General features: G+C 43.4%; 1 protein-coding gene across 2 annotated transcripts in view; it reads right to left on the reverse strand.

The window, feature by feature from the left end:
- Positions 1-22,387, reverse strand: part of HHAT (hedgehog acyltransferase) — a 364,249-nt gene that overhangs the window by 328,477 nt on the left and 13,385 nt on the right. For both annotated transcript variants that reach the window (XM_082612886.1, XM_082612885.1), the window contains exons 2-3: positions 21,287-21,420; positions 7,372-7,439 (exon numbers count right to left, since the gene is read on the reverse strand). In XM_082612886.1, the coding sequence (XP_082469012.1) occupies positions 7,372-7,439; positions 21,287-21,377 (159 nt within the window). In that variant the 5' untranslated portion in view covers positions 21,378-21,420. The remainder of the gene's footprint in view (positions 1-7,371; positions 7,440-21,286; positions 21,421-22,387) is intronic.

Below are 22,387 nucleotides of genomic sequence, written 5' to 3' on the forward strand. Positions count from 1 at the left end.
CTGGTGGCGCAGTGGTTAAGAATCCGCCTGCCAATGCAGGGGACACAGGTTCGATCCTTGGTCCAGGAAGGTCCCACATGCCGCGGAGCAACTAAGCCCGTGCGCCACAACTACTGAATCCTGCACGACTAGAGCCCGTACTCTGCAACAAGAGAAGCCACCGCAATGAGAAGCCCGTGCACCGCAACAAAGAGTAGCGCCCGCTCGCCGCAACTAGAGGAAGCCCACGTGCAGCAACGAAGACCCAACGCAGACAAAAATCGATCAATCTATCATTAATTAATTTTTTTAAAAAAAAACAATATTTTGCATGAGTTAGTAGATATAAAAGAGAGAGGAGGGCCAAGCAGGGGCCTTAGTGGCTGAGCTAATAAGCAAATTTGATGCTTATCCATCTGCATTACAGACCCTATTTTCACATAAGGCAGAGAGCTTCCCTTTCCTGTGCTCCCCAGGAAATCACGACTGCCTCACTTTTCCCCCCGCCTAGTTGCAAATCTCCTACATATCAGGAAGGACATCCAGCAGGGATGAGACTAGACAAGAGACAGCGTACTGGCAGGTTAAGAGCAGGAGTCCTTCATGTTAACAAGAGGGAATCAAGCCCAACGTGTGCTCAGGAACCTTCCCTCCATTACTCGTCTGTGGGCTTCTTGCCCTGACCATTTGGAGACTCCTCAGCCCACACCCTCTCTGCCTGGAGGGGCTGGCACAGGACACAAGAATCTACCTCTGCTGAGCAGCCCCTCTGTGAAGGGGCAAAGCTGCATCAAATCCAATCCTCTGTTAATAAGGACGGGCTGAAAATTCACACAAACAGCCCAACCACACGTTCACCTGTTCCCATCAGATGGAGGAAGGCAGACATGACCAGAACACCGGAATCATCTTGGAGGAGCTACGGCTTAATGAAAATGAGGTAAGGCCTACACTCTCTAAACCTGCCAGAGTTTAGGCCGTGAAACAAAGCAAACATTGCCAGGGAGCCAATGACCCTTCACAGTAAGTGCCCAACCAGACAGCCATGTCCACCTTAATCCAACCACCACTACTGAATGCCTGCTCCAGTGAGGCAGGGATGAAAGATCCCCTTACATCTAAAACAGGTAACTGCTCTATAACACAGGCTCGGGGAGGAGTCCTGGGAATGGAGCTCATAGGAGGGAGAAATCAATGCCAACAGGGGGAGAAGCTGGGGGAGAGGCGTCAGGAAAGGTTCCACGTGGGCTGTTCCTTGAGCCGCAGGGAAGGGTGCCCAGTCTGCATGAGGATGACGGGGAGGAAACCTCAAGGCATCCTTGGGGAATGGAAGACAATCCTGTTATTTAGTAGCACATGGTTACTACATGGAGATGTGGCTGCTAAAACAAGGTAGGGCCAGTGGACAAATGGGGGTGAATGTCAGCCACCGAGTCTGGACTTCATACTGTAAGAAATGGGGAGCCATGCATGGGTTTTGAGGAAAATTATGAGATATACATTCCAGTACGTTAAGTCCAGGGATGCACAGACCTTGAGTGGGGGAGATCAGGAGAGGCGGGCAAGGCAGGGAAATCCCAAGGCTCCTCAAAGAGTCCTCAGAAGAAATGGCAATGGCCCCAACCCCTTCAGTAACCGTCCCTTGCCTTCTGAATAAAGTCCAGACTCTACCTATGGCACCCAATGGCCTTTATTATCCAGCCCCTGTCTATCTTGTATCATCCCTTCCTCTCACTCAACCTCCCAGCCAAACTGAAGGACTCTCTCAAATCCAGTCCTTAGGCCTGCTGCTCCCTTCACCCATCCTTCCCCAATACCTCAGCTCTAATTTATGTGAGTCTGGGTTACAGGCACCTTCTGTTTCTGCATGCCCCGTGAATAGCTGCATCACTTACCTCACTGTCTCAGCATCAGTGTCCCCCGAATTCAGGGCCCAGTGAAGACAGAGCCTGGAAGGTCACAGCCTCCCAGCACCCAGCCTGGAAGCCTCTCACACAGCAGCCACTCAATGAATATTTGATAAATGATTCAACATAGAGCTTGCTGAGTTTTTTTTAAGTATCAAAATACAGAGGAATTTATAAATAACTTGAATATTAAAATCTTTATAGGTAAAATCTGAGTAGCTAAAAATTGTATCTTTACTTTAGAAACGACCTCTTCTCTCTTAACATTCAAAGACATAAGTGATCAAGCTTCCCTTCTCTGATCTTATCTTCCCTTTCTAACTTTCTTGGCAGGCACTGAAAATTCCTCTCTGATTCTACTTCTGAAAGAACGTCTCATTCACAAGTGGGCCCCAATTTCAGAACTGTCACAGGAAGAGGTGTCCTCAGGAAAGAAATGAGTAATTGACTACATGTAAAATTCTTCATAATGCATTAGGCTTTTGAGAGTTCCTTTCAGTAGCAATCCATCCCCTTCTAGATTTAAACGTTTCTCTGTAGAACATTATCTCCTTGCCAGACAGGGGGAATCAACTAATCTTAGCTCTAAAGCAAAGATGTCATCATCCATGGAAGGACAAAATAATGACCACAGCAGCATGGACTGAGGATCCATTCTGTACCAACACATACATGCTGGGTGTTTTATCATCATCTCTTTCTCCACAGTGAGACCTCCCGTTCCCATATTCCAAAACATAAAACTAAGGCTCAAATGAGGTGAATGATTCTCCAAAATGGAGCAAACTGCATCTTGAACTCAAGTCCATCCAACTCCACACCTGTGCTCTTTCCATTATAACAAGTATCTTGAATCAGAAATAAAAATAAAACAAATTCATGATAATACAACCCACCATGGAGCTTCATTCATGTCAGTTTGATTCAGAACCTACTATCTAGAAATATCAAGCAAGGAACATGGCCACTACAAAGTCTGAGATGAGAAAAGGGAACCACCAAACACTGAGACAGGTGGCCAGAAATGGAAAGGCATCAGGCTCGACCTGTCCCTGGCCACACACAGGTTCCCAGCACAGGACTGCTCCAAGAGGCCACTGGAGCTCACGCGGGGAGGCACTTTCAAGCCTGGAAAAAGAGACATCACAAAACAGGATGCAAACGTCACAGCATATGTAACCTGAACACTCCTTGAGAGCTACACCTATGCAATCTCCCCCACCACAACTGGCGTCTCGGCAGAAACAAGCAGCTTTGCACCAAAGGAATGATGAGACCCAAAGGTATTCCTGATTTGGGCTATAATCCTCCCTACCATCATCGGCAACCGGAGGACTGTGGTCAGGCCCAGCAACCTTTCACTGTCCTAAGGGAAGCTTCCCCTTGAGTCACCATCACCCTGATAGGTTCGTCCCCTTTCCGACCACACTGAGCCCCTCTGGAAGAGCATCTTCTCTACCGATGACCTTGCCAAATCCCACCCATTCTGTGGAGCTCAGCTGAAGGTCTGCCCCCAGAAGCAGTGTGGGATTGCTTGTGCCCACGGTGGTCTCTCCCTGCTCTGACTGTCAACACTGTCCCGCTCGGCATTCACGTACATGCCCATCTAGGTGAACTTAGGACTGATGCATTTTACGCCAATGTAGCCACCTGGCACAGTGTTATTCACTCTCTCCTGCAGTTAAATTCAGCAAAATACTCACCTACTCTGTCCCAGGCACTGAAGATACAGGACTCATTAAATCCCAGCCCTGCCCCTGAGAGATTCACAGTCTGGTGGAGGATGGATACTGCAAGATAACACTGTACAAATATATTTATCGTAACAGGGCACAAGATTCAATCCAAAGCATGATGACACATCACCCTGTTCATCTCCTTCAGATCATTTAGCTCAATCTGTGGCTGTTACGTTTATTTATTTACTTACTGTTGGTCTGTCCCCACTAGGAGACACTGGGACAGGAAGTTTGTCTGTCTGGTTCACTACTAGGTCCCTAGCACTCCACATGGACTTGGGCACAGAAACACATGCATTAAAAGCTGTATTTGTGGAAGGAGATAAAAAGAGAAGCAGAGAAGTGTCAGCAACTATGCACATTAAGCCCAAGTTAAAGGTCCAGGCAATGCTTCCGTGACAGGAGACACCTGGGCTCAGATGTGAAGTGTGAGTGAGGACCAGACAGGGAAGAGGTGAAGCACAATCCGGAGGAGGAAACAGGATGAGCAAAGGTAAGAAATGGCCAAGTCAGCATGACAAAGCCCTTAAATATGACTGCAGGCCAGCTGTTCTCAAAGAGAGGCGGTTTTGTCCTTAGGGGGCATGTGGCGATGCCTGGAGACATTTGTGACTGTCATGACTTGGTGCTACTGGCATCTACGAGGTGGAGTCCAGGGATGCTGCTAAACACCCTACAATGTACAGAACAGGCCCCCAAACAAAGGAGGTCAGCAGTGCTGAGGTTTAGCGACATTTAAAGGATGCACTGGTCAGAGAACATAAAAGCTTCCTTCTAAAGTTCTTGATTTCTACTCATGCGTAATTTCACCTTTTGATTAGAATCTAGACCAGAATAGCATTTGCTTGCCACCTCCCATAACCTCCAAAGGAAATACTCAGAACCTATTAGGCTTCTGTTTTAGCTGAAATAAGACTTTCAGCAGACATCAATGAACCTCCTGTCGCTACATATGGCCCCGGGTCTATTTTATGATCTTCACCAAGGACACAGAATCAATTTCCTTCATCTGTTGGCTATCCACCCTGGCTCATCATTTTCCCTCTAAATTCTAGGACTCCAAACTACTCATCCCCTATGCAGGGTAATGAGATACAGAAAGATGAGGACAAGAGGTACTCAATACCGTCAGATGAATGGATGGAAGGATGGTCAGCAGGACAGAGGAACAGAGATTTTTTGGAATAGAAAAAGTCCTTGGAGCTTTTATCTGAGCCTTGTGCACTGTTCCACAAAGGCAGGGTCGACCTAAACGTTGACATCCACTGCCTGTGCCCGTCACCACGGGGGGCTGTCACGGAGAATGCACAGAAGAGGTCACGTCCCCAGGATTCTGGAGCCTTGGCAGGGAGTCAAGCAGCTGAATGTGATGGAGTGGTGGGAGCTGGAAAGTCAGCGAAGACAAAGCCCCTTTGTCTAGAAGTAGCAACACCCGGCAGGGCTGAGCCTGCAACAATGAAATCCATGGGAGCTCCAAACCTGTCGGGGCCTGATTCCTCGTTCAGCTTCTCATACTGCCTCACAGTTGCTTCTCTTCAGCAAAAAGTCTCTTACTCTAAAATGAGTTTGCTTATTTTTGCCCCTGGCAAACAATTCAGTATTATCTGAAATGCCTGAATTATGACTAAAATTTTTTCTTAAATCACCATTTTTTTCTGTTGTAAGAAATCCAATAGCAGTATATTTCTAAAGAGTAGATCCCAGACACTCACAAGAGCTATCTGCTGTTGTAACCAGAGTAGGACCCAATGGGGCCTTCCCAGGACAAACCCCCCTGCCCACTCTCCTCTGCCTGTCTCGTCTGCAGAAAAACTGTAATCAAAGAGTAAGTTTAATCAGAGAAGTGAGAAAATGCAAAAACAAAGGAAAAAGCCAAACAAGGCAAAATAATAATAGTTTAGCCATTAAACAAAATCAAGGACCTTTAGTTTCTCCTCAGGGGCTATAGATATATTCTGAGCCATATCCTTTGAGCTGTTTTGCAGATACTGAAACCCCCACCAGGTGGAAGAAGTTAACTATATGCTGCCCACAAGCACGTAGACCCCAGACCAATCAGAACCAGAAGGTTGATGATGTTGACTCCTGGTTGCCTCGCCACCAAGAATGTCCATGAGCTGAACATGCACCTCGCAACCCTCTCCTCAACACATAGGCCCTTCCTCTTTTTCCTATATAATTTCTGAACAAAACTTGGGGAGTTGGTTCTTTGAGACATGGGTCCACCTTCTTGCCAGGATTGACAGCTACCTCAATAAAGCTACCTTTCCTTTTACCCAACACTTATCTCTCAGTATTGGATTCCTGAGCGATGAGCAGCTAAACCTGAGTTCTGTAACACTGTTACAACTCAAATTCCACCGTGACATAAAGCTTCCCAAATTTCCTCATCTCTGAAGTGGGCACAATACCACCCACATTACACGTCTTACTAATAATCCTAAAAAGGGCTTATTTAAATCAGAAACATTTACAAATGGATTCGATGAACGAAAATTAAATTTATATCCAACTTTTCACGGAAATGTCTGGTGGGTAAAACAACTGGGAAGAGCATCACGCGAGGCAGGACATTCTTCCCAGCCCCAGACAAACGTGGGCCATGTATTTAATACGGTGGCTCTGTATAGAGCCAGAGCTGGAAGAAAAGGGACAGGTTACCCTAGAAAATCAAATGGAAATTGAAGCCAATTTTCTTCAATTCTAAGTAAGATCTGCAACTCTCAAAGTAGGAAGATATCAATACAGGCAGTACCCAGTTTGGAAACGAATTGTCTTCCAAAGTTCATTTGTAAGTCAGGTGCTCAGAACCTGGAGTGCAAGCATCATTCTATGCCCCAAGCCAACCAACAAAAGCTGACTAAACTTACAATATACCTGGCACACTACACACTTAGAGCAAAAATAGTAAAAAGCAATGGTGTGATATCATTTTTTAAACATATCCAAATGCCTAGAAAAACAAATACACAACTCCTCACTAGGGTTGACCTGAAACCCAAACTATGAGCTGAAGCTGGACGTCATGTGATCCAAGTCATTACTGAAATGGGGTCCTGGAAAACTCAAAGGGGAAGAATGAGAAAAACTCTAGACTCAAGAGGAAAGGGGTTCTGGTGGGACACAGAAAGTAGTCTAACATCTTGCAATCAAAAGAGGAGGGTCTGGTACCTACCCATGACACTCTGAAGAACAGAAGTGCTAACCGTCACCACTAGGAGAGCAATAGCGGCCACCCTGCCCGCTATGTAAGCAGGCATAATGAGCTGCAGTGGAGGATAAATGGCCCACTGCCACCCGGAACCAGGGAGCAGAGGGGCGGGGGATTCCCAGCATGCTCTGCAGGGTGTGGACGGCCAGGGGCAGTAGAGGCAGGAAGGAAACAGTTCCATAGTTGCCATGAGTTGGTATAGGGAGTGTCCAGGAGCCACATTTGATTCCAATAGCTATGGCTAGGTCAGGAAGGAACTTCCTAAACTTTACAAGAGTGAAATTTGCATGAACCGATAAGGTTACTGATCCACATCTCTAGTATTTTGAGAGGAGAACATGGGATGAGATAAAGACAAAGCACAGGGAATGCCTTTCTCTACACGGCACACTCGCACCTTTTACAGCAGGAAAGGTACTAAATGTCCAGTTGTTGCTGAGTGCTATGGCTGGGTCAACGCCAAATACAAAAGTGATGCAAAACACTGAAACCAGCTTTGAAAATTGAAAAGGTTTATCACTGATCCACTCTGTACCTTCTTTAATCCTCCAAATAAAGTGCCAGTCTCCAGGTCAAATTCTTGGTCCAGTTCCTCTTCATGTTCTGACAAGAAAAACAGTGTGCATTAGTCACAAATCCAAATGAAACTGGACTTGGTTTAACAGGAGAGGTACCAAAGGAAACTGGAATACGTCCTGGAAAAGCTGCCCGTGGACTGAGCTACAGGCATGGAAACATGTCACACTCCTTCATTTCTGTGACCTCAGTTCCTAGAAATACACGGTGGGCCTGATGGAAATGTCCCTTTAATTTGTCATAAGGGTCAAAAAAGTGCAAAAGCTTCCAGCACAAGGAAGCACAGGAGGGATGAGGGCAAATGCCCCACTTGTACAGATGGTGAAAAAAATTTTTAAACGGACCATGCCACAAAATGATGGTGATCATAGCCCTGTGATATAAAGCTAACAAGATTATTGATGGAACTGTATAATGGTAATACATATGCTTATAAGTAAATAGTACAATTGGTTTAAAACAAAAAATATTTTAAAATCTTATTCAAATACTTCCTAAGGGTGAACAATAACCAGGCACAGTGTGAAATAGTTAGGAGTAACGCAGAACACGACTGGCAAGGCTTTTGCTCTCCTGGGACTTACTGTACACTGGATGAGAGAGACAAACAAATAATAAGAAATTACAATGGTGCTGAAGAATGCCATGATATGGGAGGTAAAGAGTGCTATGGGGGCTGAGTCTGGGGTATCTATTTGATGTCAATAGGCATGGATGGGCATGGATGGAGCTCAAAACAGCGCCTCCGTTGGAGGTAAAGACTTAGGAGTCCCCAGTATAAGGGTAGTAATGAAGCCTCCAGAATGGCTGAGATCACCCAAAAGGGCACAGACTGCATAGACAAGAAAAGAAAAATCCAGTGCTCATCAGACCAACAAACATACAAAAAACACAGAGGACCACAAAGGAGCTACCCAGAAAGATCAAAGGAAAACCAGGAGAGAGTGCGTCACTAAAACATAATCATGAAATGATGCTGGTTTCAGAGTAGGATCAAAGGGCAGATTTACACACACTAGATGCAAACAGCAGCCCCAGCCTCAAACCCCAGGCAACACTGCCCCCAGGAAAAGCAGAAAAGGGAGGCTCATCGAGTACTGGGGCCCAGTGTGCCACAGGGCGCAACTGCAGGACACATTCACAATGAATTCCATAAGGTCCAGGAGGTGCTGTGGTGGTGTGTGATTGCCCTGGTCCTTTCTGTTACAGCTGCACACAGGCCACATTGTGTGTGTGTGTGTGTGTGTACGTGTACGTGTGTGTGCGCTGTGCTGTACACAGACTCAAGTTCCAAGGGAACAACCCACAAACAAGCAGCAAGCTACTACAATCCAACAAAGTAACAGGTCTCTCTGAACGCTAACAAAAACAAGGGGGAAAACCTCTCTGCTTTCCTGCCTCTTCTGTTTTGGCTTCACTTTCCTACAAAGTGCAACCTCCAGAAACAACAGAATTATGCAGAATTGAAACAACGCAAAAACTTGAGTGCTTCTTTTTTAAAAGGGTACATTCCAAAGCAGTGAAGTTTACAAGCTAAGCAGCTGACTCCCCCATATTAGGACACATCTCCCCCTAGTGGGAAAAAGGAATCGTATGCAGATATGAGAATTAAGACGAAATCCTGTCTGGCGCTGTGCAGTTGCTATACTATCTGAGACACATTTATAATTTTAAAGTTTCTAGTAGCCACACTTTAAAAAAATAATTTTTCAAAGTGAAATTAATTTTAGAATATTTTATTTACCTTAATATGTCCAAACATTATTTCAACATGGAATCAATGTTAAACAATTATTAATGAGTTATTTTACATTCTTTTTTTCTTACTAATTCTTCAAAATTCCATGGACACATTATCCTTATGGCACATCTGAATTTGAAGTGGCCACATTTCAAGAGCTCATTAGCCACGTGTGGCTATAGCAATGGACAGTATGGTTCTACACCAAAACCCTCCCTCAGCTTTTGGAGAATTCCTACCAATCACCCTTCTCTGATTTCTTGGCACAAACAAATGCTGTATGACGTACATTTAAATTACAGCTTAAATCCATTCATGATACTTTGGTGATCACTGTCTTCAGACCGCCTTGAGTTAGCTGAAATGCATTGCTATAGAATTTGGTAGAGTTCTACCAAAGTTTGGTTGAATTCTACCAAATTTGGTAGAATTTGGTAGAACGGAAGCTGAGAAACTGTAGCAGGAGATCTTTCTGTGAAAGGTGACAACCCTCAGAACTTCTCTGATTATCCTGCTTAGGTGAGGACCCCACACCCTCACCCTCTGGGCAAGAACGAGATTTCATCATAACTCACATTCCCTCAAGCAAGGGGACGGTGCAAATGCAGAGAAGCCTTCTCTACGTGAGCACTTTTCTCTGCACCACACGGGCCTGACTGTGGGCAGAGCCAGCCCTTTCTTCTAGGTGCCCTGGTTCCATTTCCCCAAATTCAGCGCTCCACAAAACTGCCTGAGAGCAGAGAAATTAAGCAGTTTCTGCTGACGAGCCCTCAATACTATGTCAGCTGTTGATTTTTCCCCTGCCCTCCACCACCAACCACCACCCAACAACGGGATACATCAAAGCCCCATTCCACCTGCTGAGTGAGAGGGTTCGCATTTCAATCGCCAATGAGCTGTGGTTAAGTAAACCGTTCACTTAAAGCCTCTAACCTACCTACCCTTAATTAGAGGGAAGGGGAGGGGGACACACACACACACACACACACACACACACACACACACACACACACCCTCATCTGATACAAGCCGCTGTCGGGCACATGCACACCCAACCGTGGCCCAACTGTCCTGCTGTTTCTATGCATTTGAAAAATTCCAATCGGATCCTATGGATTCTTTATTTCTCTAGGAAGCCGGAGGATATACCAGACCATGGTAGTAAATGAGAGTGGGGGAAGGGAGCCGAAAAGATGGGCTTCTAAAGATAAGAGAATTTAATAGTAAGCAACTCTCAAATATGCACAAGTACATGATCATATACAAGAGGGAAGAAAAGGTGCTGGTTTCTCCATGAGATTCTTGAAGTACGTGGGCTCCTTCTCTCTTCTCTTCCAGTTCCCACTCGGGGAATAATAAAGTGGTTTAGAAATAGCCCAAGCAAAAACAAATCATATATGTAAATAGGATGCAAAGCGATATACACATAAATGATCTTCAAATCTCCCTGAAAGAGCTGCTCATCTGCGACTCCTTAGGAATTCTGGGGTCTATCAAGGCAGGCCACCAGGCACACAGTTTGCATGGGAATCCTTAGGGCTCCCTGGAGAGCCAGAAGCCCCAGACTAAGATGGAAACGCTCCAGTAAAGAAAAAGCCATAAGCTTTGATGCAACACAGAGCAAAGGCTGGGGGAGCAGGGTGCCTGAGAAGTGAGGCGCTGTAGAGTCTAACACTGAGGGCTGCCTTCAAATGCCCCCCAGCCCGGGGCCCGTTCCCGAGTCATTGTGAGGGGTTAACCACAGGTTTTAAGAAAGCAGACTGTCTGGAAGTCAACAGGCCCCTCCCTTGAGGATCAGTGTCAATCTAGGAAGAAAACACCAGTGCAAGCCTGAGAGGAAGGGGTGGGCCAGGAGACTTGGAATTCCAGTAGGAAGGCAGCAACTTGACGGTTTCCTATGACCCTGGCCATAGGTAACATGGGAAAAAAAAAGATCAAATATAACACGCAGCCCTGCCAAATAGAACACTCGGAGTCTTAGCTGCACCACAGCACACACTATTAATGCTGGCTATCTAGACAGGCTGTCCAGACCTTGCCTCCTGCACTTGGGTCCTTTCACAAGGCTGTATTAACTGAAGGGCCCCTAGTGGTTCTGTCCGTGGGCAGCCAGCTCACCTGGTTCCAAGGGCATAGGCCACCTGTACAAACACAGGACTGGTAGCCTTTGTTTCCCTACCCTGAACTGGGGCCACCAGATAAGTAACCAGCCATCTTGCAACCAAACTCCTAATCACAGAAGCAAGTGGGAAAAATAACCTCTGGATTGACAAAGCCTGTCCCCTATGACAGGTTAGTATGTTGCATGAATGACATAAAAGAATTAATCTATAAATGAGCTGCTATATCCTTTTCTCATAAGCTGGGATTAGTGACAAGTTATAAGAAAAGGCATGTAAAGGAACAAACAAAAGCCAAAAGATGAATATGCTCAACTATATTTGCATCCCACTTTAAGAACACCTACTATAAAAAAGAAAAAAGAAACTGGAGGCGGCAATTCAAATGATTTGCTCCATATTTGCTTAAATATCAGGGCTCTCTGGTGTCACAGAGTTTATTTAGAGAAACATTAACTGCTTGTCACTGAAGATTAAAGAAATGAAAATAAAATACCTGTGAAATAAAAACTCAAATCAATGGAAAGCACAGCTCCTTCTATAAAAATGTCTCTAACTGCAAATTTTCAGGAAGATAGCTACTCCATGAAAGGTAAGCCTGGGCTCTGTAAAGCCAAAAAGAACTAGGGTGGCTGCTGTTCATCAGAAAGTAATCACAGAGAACAGAAAAATGGTAGAATTTATAAGTAAATCCAAGAGCTTGTTCTTCGAAAAAGAGAATCAACCTACCAAATAGACAAAACCTTTTTAAATTTCCTAAAACAAGGGACACATGTAGAATTCAAAACATTTTAAGAATATGATATACAACCGTACATTAATATATCTGAAAATTTCAATGAAATCGAAAAATATAAATTACTCACACTGACTTAAGAAGAAGAGCTACGTATACCAATAATCCTGAAAGATACTGAAAAGTTTTCGATAAGTCTACTTCCAAAGAGACTCTGTGGCTAGACAAACTTACAAGCGAATGATATCAAACTTTGATGCCGACACTTCGTATACTACTTAAACAGTTCCATAATATTGGCGGAGTCAGTGGGGGAGCTTCCCCATTCATTTCAAAAACTTAACAGAATGCTGATACTGAAATGTGAGGATGAAACAATAAAACTACAGGCCAGTTAATCTCACTTCAAAATTATTAATATTTTTTTAAACACAGAAACAAGCAGTGTATTTAAAAATAGCATAGTCACAGTAGGTTTGTTGTAGGAAACCATATAAACTATATTGGAAATATGATTACAATATCAATAGGCTTAGAAAGGAAAACTATGTAATCATCTGAATAGATACTTTAAAAAATGGATAAAATTCAACATGTATTGCTGATTTTAAAATTTTAGTAAAAGGGAGCTAGACATATTCCTTAACATGTTTTTCTTCCAAAGAAAAGCTTATTCAGCGTTTCACTAATGGTAAAACAATATAGGGATTTCCATTAAAGTTAGGGATAACAGAATAAGGACAGTATTCTTTTCCAACTAGTATATTGTTCTAGAAGTCCTGGCTAAGTAATAATAGATGAAGCAAAACCATTATCATTATGTGTGGATATTATCTAAGTACAAAAACCAGGAGAATCAAATGATAAAAGCCAGTGGAACCCTAAGAGAATTCAATAATTTTTGGAACATAAAATAGAGAAACCAAAATAAACAACTTTACTATAGACCAGAAATAATCAGCTAGAAATTATAGAAAATATAATTGGAAAGTATCCCAATTATAAAACGAAGAAAAAGACTTATAAATAATCTTAGGAATTTTAACAGGGCCTATTATGAAGACAACCATGAACTTTTTTTAAGGGAAGTAACAGAAACCTTGAGAAAAAAATACCATACTCCTGGATGCAATATTATAAGATTGTCAATTATTTACAAATTAATTTCTAGGCTTACTGTAATTCTGATTAAAATCCTAATGAGATTTTTTTGGAACCTGCCAATTTCAAACATATCTCAAAGAATAAACCAGTAAGAATAGCTAAGAAAAGAATGGAAATAAAGAACAAGGAGTGGTAACTTACTCCACCAGATATTCAGACATTTAAAAAGCAAAAATAGGGCTTCCCTGGTGGCGCAGTGGTTGGGAGCCCGCCTGCCGATGCGGGGGACGTGGGTTCGTGCCCCGGTCCGGGAGGATCCCGCATGCTGCGGAGCGGCTGGGCCCGTGGGCCGTGGCCGCTGGGCCTGCGCGTCCGGGGCCTGTGCTCCGCAACGGGAGAGGCCACAGCAGTGAGAGGCCCGCGTACCGCAAAAAAAAAAAAAAAAAAAAAAAAAAAAAGCAAAAATAATTAAAACAGCACAGTACTGATGTAAGAATTGATTGAGAAATCAGTGAAACAGAAAAGACAGCCCCCATACTGTGTGTGTATGCACGTGTGCATATCCATAAAAGAATTTAGTAGGTACAATAATTTAGTACATGATCAAGATTGCATTATAATTCAATAAAGAAAGACTTATTAAATAGCGCTTGGTTACCTATTTGGGAAAAAAAGTAATTTAACTCTTCACACTTCTTATCAATATACCAAATACATATGAGGTGGATTGAAGAATAAAGGCTAAACTCACTGAGACTACAGTAAGATGGACATTCTCCAATAGAAAACGTGTTAATTGGCACAGCCTTCCTGGAGAACAGTCTGGGTATATCTATCAAGAACCTTAAAAACATTCATGTAGTTTGACTCTATACTTCCTCTTCTGGAAATCCTTCTGAGAAAAACAATCAGGTACAATAAAACAGTACAAATAGATTCCTCACAAAATAAATGAGCTAAGCATTCAACTCATGAAGTTGGAATGAAGGAACAGAGCAAACCCAAAGAAACAATAAGGAAGGGAATAATCAGATAAGGGCAGAAATCAATGGATTGGAGAACAAGAAGAAACAATTGAGAAATCTAACAAAGCCAAAGCTGAAAAGCTTAATAAGATCTCTAGCACCATTGATCAAAGGGAAAAAAAAGTAGGACGGAGGGAGTGAAGGAGAAGATGTAAATAACAAAGTATACGATGAGAGAAAAGCCAACTAGAGACACAACAAATGTTTTCTAAGATAAGAATTATAAACCACAATATACTAATCAAGTTGAAAACCTTCATAAAATGCACAGATTGCTAGAAAGCTACAAAATGTCAAAATAGGTACAAGAAGAGAGATATTTTGAATATAAATCAATAGTTAGTAAGCTGAAACAGTAGACCATGACTTCCCTTTCCAGATGCTTTTCCAGGTGACCTCCTATCACCAATGGTTTTCACTGATGAGAATTCAACTGTTTTCATTCCAAGAACTGCAATAAGCTGATATGAACAACAAAAATACATAGCCCTCTTTTAGGCAGAGGCATTAATTCTTTCAAGGTTACTGCATGACACATTGTATCTTTCCTCAAATTAAGTGCAATCAGAGAGACATAAAAGTATTTCTACATGTTCTAAACCATAAGACACAAACTTAATGTAGCAGGTTTGGATTAGCCACAATACTGCAGAATACCAGGGGAGAGGTCACCAAGCGTAGCAGGTCACCACTACCACCACCCCCCACCCCCAAGCATTTCCATATGACTTTGACACACTCTATGTAGACTCTTGGAAGAGCTGAGTGGAAGAAGGGCTGTTCTGTTCAGTCCCTGCTGTGGATTTACCAAGAGATCCCTTTTGACTAGGGCTGTTATAATCAGTCTGCTGTCCCTAATGGTCAGACCACCCTGCTACTGCTGATGGGGAAGAGAGCAGTGAATGAGACGCCTGCTCTGTGCCCAGAGAAAGCAGCCGTGTAAGTGCCCACCCGTGGCATTCCACTTAACGAATAAGTCCTGAGCCTCTAGTATGTTCTAGGCCCTATATTTGCTCCAGAAACAAACACTCCAAAAAAGTTCACAGAAGAGACAGTTTTCCCAGTGGATCTACTTCCATAATGTGGGTTAAGTGGCACTTTTTCCTGAATTAGATAGTAAGACATGGAGCCAAAAACACTCAACATTGCGTTAAACACACTTTGGCAAGGCAGGGGGATCTGGCTTCCATGAGCTGCATGGAAAGAGGAATAGAGAAATATGACATTTCTTTGGAGTGGCCACTTTGGCACTGATATTAAGAGAAAAAGCCTGATGGATAAAAGAAGCTCCAGGCTAGGGTGTGGTCAGTAATAAATCAAACAGGATGACAGCCGCTGGATCAACTGAGATGCAGAAAAGTTCTGTATTCTCCACAGAAGGATCCCCTCCCACCTCCATCCCAGTAGCTTTCACCACATAAGAAGGAAAAATTTTATTCCAGTGGGATAAAATTTTAAAGTTTGAAGTTTTACAGTATAATGGATAAAAGGGCTTCTCCTATAAAGCAAGCTGCCTTAGGAAATTAAATTATCAATAAATACGAGTGGCAGAATAGAATAAAATATTGGGTCTAGAGTTGGGCAAACCTGTTCCATTATGTATTAGATGTGTGGTCTTGGACAAGTTATATTTTTCAACCTCAGTATCCCCATCTGGGTAAAGAAGTGTAACACCCATTGTGGTAGAGAGACTCCAAAGATGGCCACCATCAATTCCTTGTCTCCGTGTCTATGTGCACTGCTCCAGCCATAAAAAGCCATAGTCCTTCCTCCCCTGGAATCTGGACTGGCCCTATGATTTGCTTTGACCAATAAATGAGGCAGAAGTGACCTACTCAACTTCCCAGGTTGGGCTTTAAAAGATCTGCAGCTTCTGGTTTTACACACATGCAATACTCCTTCTTCAAAGCCATGTGGAGAACCACATACAGAGAGCCACAGCATTCCAGTTGACAGCCTCCAGCTGAGCTCTTGGCTGATAGCCAGTCATGTGAGTCAGCCATCTTGGACGTTTCAGCCTAGCTGAGCCACCAGATAATTGCAGCCCAGCAACAACACACAAAGCAGAAATGCCCAGCTAAGTCCAATCCAGATTAATTAAAAACAAAGTCTCACAGAACGTGAAACTCGATCAATGTAATCCATCAAAACAACAGGCTAAAGAAAAATTACATGATCATACCAGTAGATGCACAAAAAGCATTCGAAAAAAATCCAACACCTATTTATGATTTAAAACTCCCAGTAAACTAGAAATAGAGAGGACCCTCCTCAACTGGGTAAAGAACACCCACAAAAACCTACAGCTAACATCATCCTTAATGGTGAGTAAGTAGGAGCTTTCCTGCTCAGATCAGGAAAAAGGTAAGGATGTTCGCTCACATCACTCCTTCTCAACACTGTACTGGAAATCCTAGCTAATGCAGTAAGAGGAGAAAATGAAATATAAGGTATACAGAATGGGAAGGCAGAAATAAAACTGTCTTTGTATGCAGATAACATGATTGTCTATCTAGAAAAACCAAAGAATCGACAAAAAAACTGCTGGAATTAATAAGCAATTATGGCAAGGTTGCAGGAAACAAGGTTAATACATAAAGGTCAGTTGCTTTACTATATATCAGCAATGGGGCTTCCCTGATGGCACAGTTCTTAAGAATCTGCCTGCCAATGCAGGGGACAGGGGTTCGAGCCCTGGTCCAGGAAGATCCCACATACCACGGAGCAACTAAGCCCGTGAGCCACAACTACTGAGCCTATGCTCTAGAGCCCACGAGCCACAACTACTGAGCCCATGTGCTACAACTACTGAAGCCTGCACGCCTAGAGCCCATGCTCTGCAACAAGAAAAGCCACAACAATGAGAAGCCCGCACACCACAACAAAGAGTAGCCCCCGCTTGCTGCAACTAGAGAAAGCCTGCGTGCAGCAATGAAGACCCAACGCAGCCAAAAAATAAACAAATATATATCAGCAATGAACAAGTAGAATTTGAAATTAAAAACAACAGCACCCCCCAAAATGAAATATTTAGGTATAAATCTAACAAAATATGCATGTTATATATGAGGAAAACAACAAGACTCTGATTAAAGAAATCAAAGAAGAACTAAATAAATGGAGATATATTCCATGCTCATGGAAAGACTCAATATCGTCAAGATATCAGTTCTTCCATACTTGATCTATATATTCAATGCAACCCAAATCAAAATCCTAGCAAGTTATTTTGTATGTATCAACAAACTGATTCTAGAGTTTATATGGAGAGGCAAAAGACCCAGAACAGACAACACAATATTGAAGGAGAAAAACAAAGTCGGACAACCAGTACTATCCAACTTCAAGACTCACTAAAAAGCTATGGGATGCAAGACAGTATGGTATGGGTAAAAGAACAGAGAAAAAGATCCATGCAACAGAATAGACAGCCCAGAAATAGACCCACATAAATATACATAACCAATCTCTGACAAACAAGCAAAGGTAATACGGTGGAGCAAAGAGAGCCTCTTCAACAAAAGGTGCTGGAACAAATGGACATCCACATGCAAAAAAAAATGAATCCAGACACAGACTTTACACCCTTCACAAATGGACATCATAGATCTCAATGTAAAATGCTAAACTATAAAACTCCTGGAAGATAACATCAGAGAAAATCTAGATGACCTTGGACGTGGCAATGACTTTTTAGATACAACACCAAAGGCATAATCCATGAAAGAAAAAATTGATAAGCTGGCTGTATTAAAATTAAAAAGTTTTGCTCCATGAAAGACACTGTAAAGGGAATGAGAAGACTAGCCACAGAGTGGGAGAAAATATTTGCAAAAACGTATCTTATAAAGGATTATTATCTAAAAGATACCAAAAACTGTTGAAAATCAACAGTGAGAAAATGAACAATCTGATTTTAAAATGGGCAAAAGTCCTCACCTGACAGCTCATCAAAGCATGTAGATGGCAAATAAACATATGAAAATGTGGTGCACAATATACATCAGGGAAATGCAAATTAAAACAATAACAAGATACCACTACACACCTATTAGAATGGCCAAAATCTAAAACACTGACAACACCAAATGCTGACAAGGATGTGGAGCAACAGGAACCCATTGCTGGCGGGAGTGCAAAATGATACAGCCTCTTTGGAAGAAAACTGGCAACTCTCTGGAAGAAAGCTGTTTATAAAAATAAACATACTCTTAACACACAATTCAGCCATTGCTCCTTGGTATTTACCCAAAAGAGCTGAGAACTTATGTCCGTACAAAAACCTTCACATGGATGTTTATAGCAGCTTTATTCATAATTGCCAAAACTTGGAGGCAACCAAGATGCCTTTAAGTAAGTGAATGAATAAACTGTGGTACATTCAGACAATGGAATACTGTTCATCACTAAAAAGAACTAAGCCACCAAGCCATGAAAAGTCATGGAGGAACCTTAAATGCATATTAAGTGAAAGAAACGAATGTGAAAAGGCTACGTACTATATGATTCCAACTATATGATGCTTTGAAATAGATAAAACTGGGAATTCCCTGGTGGTCCAGTGGTTAGGACTCTGCACTTCCACTGCAGGGGGCCCAGATTCGATTCTTGCTCAGGGAACTAGGATCCCACAAGCTGTGCAGTGCGGCCAAAAAAAAAAAAATGTTTCTTTTAAAACTGAAATAGGTAAAACTATGGAGATGATAAAGGGGAGGGAGGGATAAATAGACAGAGCACAGAGGAGTTTTAGGGCAGTGAAACTACTCTGTATGATACTATGATGGATACATGTAATTTATACTTCTCAAAACTCACAGAATGAACACCACCAAAAATGCACCCTACTATGAACTGTGGACTTCGGATGATAACAATATATCAATACAGGTTTGTCAATTGTAACAAACTGTACCAACTCTGGCGCAGGATGCTGATAGTCAGGGAGGCTGTGCCTGCCGGGGGCACTGAGTGCATAGAAGCTCTTTGTATTTCCTGCTCAATATTGCTGTGAACCTAAAACTGCTCTTTAAAAAAGTCTATTTAGGGCTTCCCTGGTGGCACAGTGGTTGAGAGTCTGCCTGCCGATGCAGGGGACACGGGTTCGTGCCCCGGTTCAGGAAGATCCCACATTCCACGGAGCGGCTGGGCCCGTGAGCCATGGCCACTGAGCCTGCGCGTCCGGAGCCTGTGAGGCCCGCGTACCGCAAAAAAAAAAAAAAAAAAAAAAGAGAGAGATTTTTAAAAAGTCTATTTAAAAGGAAAAGAACCTCACAGAACAGTGAGAGATAATAAATGGCGGTAGTTGTTTTAAATCACAAAGCTTCAGGATGGTTTGTTAGGTAACAATGGACAATGATCACACCCATTTTATGGAAAAGACTGATGATTAACTGCTAACACCCATTCTTTCTTTCTTCCTCTATACTAAAACCCTTTGGTTTAGCTGGAAAAAAAAAAAACGGCCTCCCAACCAAAGATTACATTTACTAGCTTCCCTCATAGTTGATATGGCCACGGGACTAGGTTTTAACGAACAGCACGTGAAAGAATATGACATAAGCAACTTTCAAGGTTATGATCTAAAAAAAGAGAGGGTCTGTCCTCCCCGTTCCCTTCCATGCTTCCTGCTGGGAAAAAAGTGAACATGGCAGCTGGAGTTGGAGCAGCCACCTCACATCATGAGGCAGAACCATATGTCAAGGATGGCAGAGGAACATCGTAGAAGGAGCCAGGGTCATGGTTGCTATCCAGACACCATACCAGCCCTGACCACGGTTATTTTGGAGGCTATGTTTCTGCAGCCAAGCCTATCTTCTAAGTAACACACCATCTCACAGGGCTGCTCTAAAGATAGAATAGACAGGGTACATAAAGTACCTAACACGGCACCTGACATAGGCCAGGTGAGCTCCTTGCACATGGGCCCTGAGAGCTCAGAGGCTCCGGCCAGGGAATGCAGCTACTTGGACAGCCTTGACCAAACAGTCTTCATCTACTTTAGATGGTCAGTCTCTCCCATGGCTTTGAGTGGGACATATGTAGAATGCGGGCAAAGCTGATCCCAGTGACGCAAGTCAATCCCAGTGATCCACAGGGAGGCAGCTGCTGGGGGCACAGCACTGTCAACTGTGCTTCCCAAAACCTACCTTTGCCATTTTAAGTGACCACAATTACTTTCAGCAAACTCCCCTGCCTTCAAGATAAAGTCCAGACTCCTCAGCCAAATAAATACACATCATTCACAATGTATCTCGCTCTTTGATCTAAGCTCAACTCTTACCACTCTCCCTCCACACACTACACTCCAGCCCTACTGAGTGGTTTGGAGTTCCCAGGTCATACTGTGTTTTCTCACACCCCAATGGCATTGCACATGCTGGTCCATTTGCCTGCAAACACATCTCTGTCCAGAGCCTCTGCCCCTTTCTCTACTTGGCTGACTTCTGTTCTTCCTTAAAACAAGGCTCACCATCACCTCTAGGAAACTGTCCCTGACTACGGAAGAGATCACTCATGGACCCTCCAAAATTCTTTCTTCCATTCTTCCCCAGTATGGGAAGTTTTATGTAGCACACAGCCACCAAGCTAACGACAATAGTTCCCAGCCTTCCAGCTGTGGCCAGGGAACTCAGTGCTGGCCAACTGGTGTGAGCACAAGTGACAGGGCAATGTTTATTCCAAGCTGCCCTTAAAGGAGAGGAGGGTTCCCATGCCCCTTCCCATGGGCTGGCATGAGGACTTTGTAATGAGTCCTCTTCAACATGTGCACAAAAGCACTGTGGACAGCAGAACAAGAAGAGTAAAGCAGTCCGGGCCTCCATGTGTCTGAGAGGAGTAATGGCGAGAGAGAAGTTAAAGAGATTACTGCTAATTATGAATGCAAATCATCTCCATGGCCTTCAGTAGCCATTGAATCAAACCTTCTTATTATAGGAGACCAGCCACAGGATCCCCTAAAAGATCCAGGATTAGGGTGGAAAACTCCACGACTCAGGTCATTGATTCAAACTGTCCAAGACAGGAGGAAAGCAAAGCAGGGCTCAAGTCATCCTGAGCCCATGAGGCTATCTTCCTGAATCTTCCACCTCTGAGCATTCCCTCCTCCATCTTTTTTTCTTGATACAAGTTTAGAAAAGTTGGGGCCTTACCTCTGGAGACTTTGTAAACTTCATAGAAAGAATAGAAGTGGAAGCCTAGGGAAACAAACAGGTAAAAAGACAGTTCCCATCGGGGCAGCATTGCTCCTTGTGACAAAGGGTCCCGTGGCCCACGCTGAGAGTTTCTAGGAAGAGAAACAGAAATAAAAACATTAAACCATAAACGTGACACTAGAGGACAGAACCTTACTTGTTCTCCCAGGGACCCATCACTACTCAAGGGGATACAGACATAACCCTCCTCCTATCACACCTCCTCCTGCCATGACCTTATCCCACCTGCATCACATCACACACACACACACACACACACACACACACACACACACACACCCTGCCTGCCCAGGGTGGGCAGGTCTTTCCCTATGAGCTCCCACAGCCCCCCATCTGCCTCCCATCACAGTGTACACCAGACACTTCTGTTCTCATTGCCTGCCACACCTGTCTCCCCCTGTGGAGTGGACCTTTAGAGAGTAGGGACCATGATCTCTGAGTCCCAGCACCTAGCACAGGATGTGGAATGTAGCAGGAAAGGACTACTAAATACTCCACGAATAAATAATAAATTACTATTCAAAAGCCTGAATAAAAGAAAAGCACAAATCATCTCCAAACCTCTTCTAAGCCAACAGCATTAACCTCCTTGTTCTCCCCTTCAAATGTCATCCCATAGTTGTTTATAAGAATGGATTAATAAAGCCACTCTGTCTTCCATCTTCTGGGTACTTCTTAAACAGAAGTTAATAGCCTGCTAGTTGCCCACTCTGTATATGCAAGCTCCCTTCTTACAAAGTAATTGAATTTCTATCTGAACACATGGATGCTGAGCTCAACGCTACAGTGTATCCAAGTGTGGACATTTGAATAGTTCTGGCTCTGAGGCTGTGGTCATCCCCTTCCTGCTGGGTGGAGTTGGAACAGCCACCTTTGGACCAAGAGGTAAAAGCCACATAGAAAAACAAGACAGAGGCGCCTTGGTCCCTGACTGCGTGTACCACCCCACCTCAGCCCCGCCCCCAAAACTGCCCTGAACCTCTTATATCTGGACCATTACATGAAAGAGAAATGCATCCCCAGGATATTTAAGCCTGT

This window comes from Mesoplodon mirus (genome assembly GCF_964341445.2).
Source record: "Mesoplodon mirus genome assembly, chromosome: 3".
NCBI classification, from domain to species: Eukaryota; Metazoa; Chordata; class Mammalia; order Artiodactyla; family Ziphiidae; genus Mesoplodon; species Mesoplodon mirus.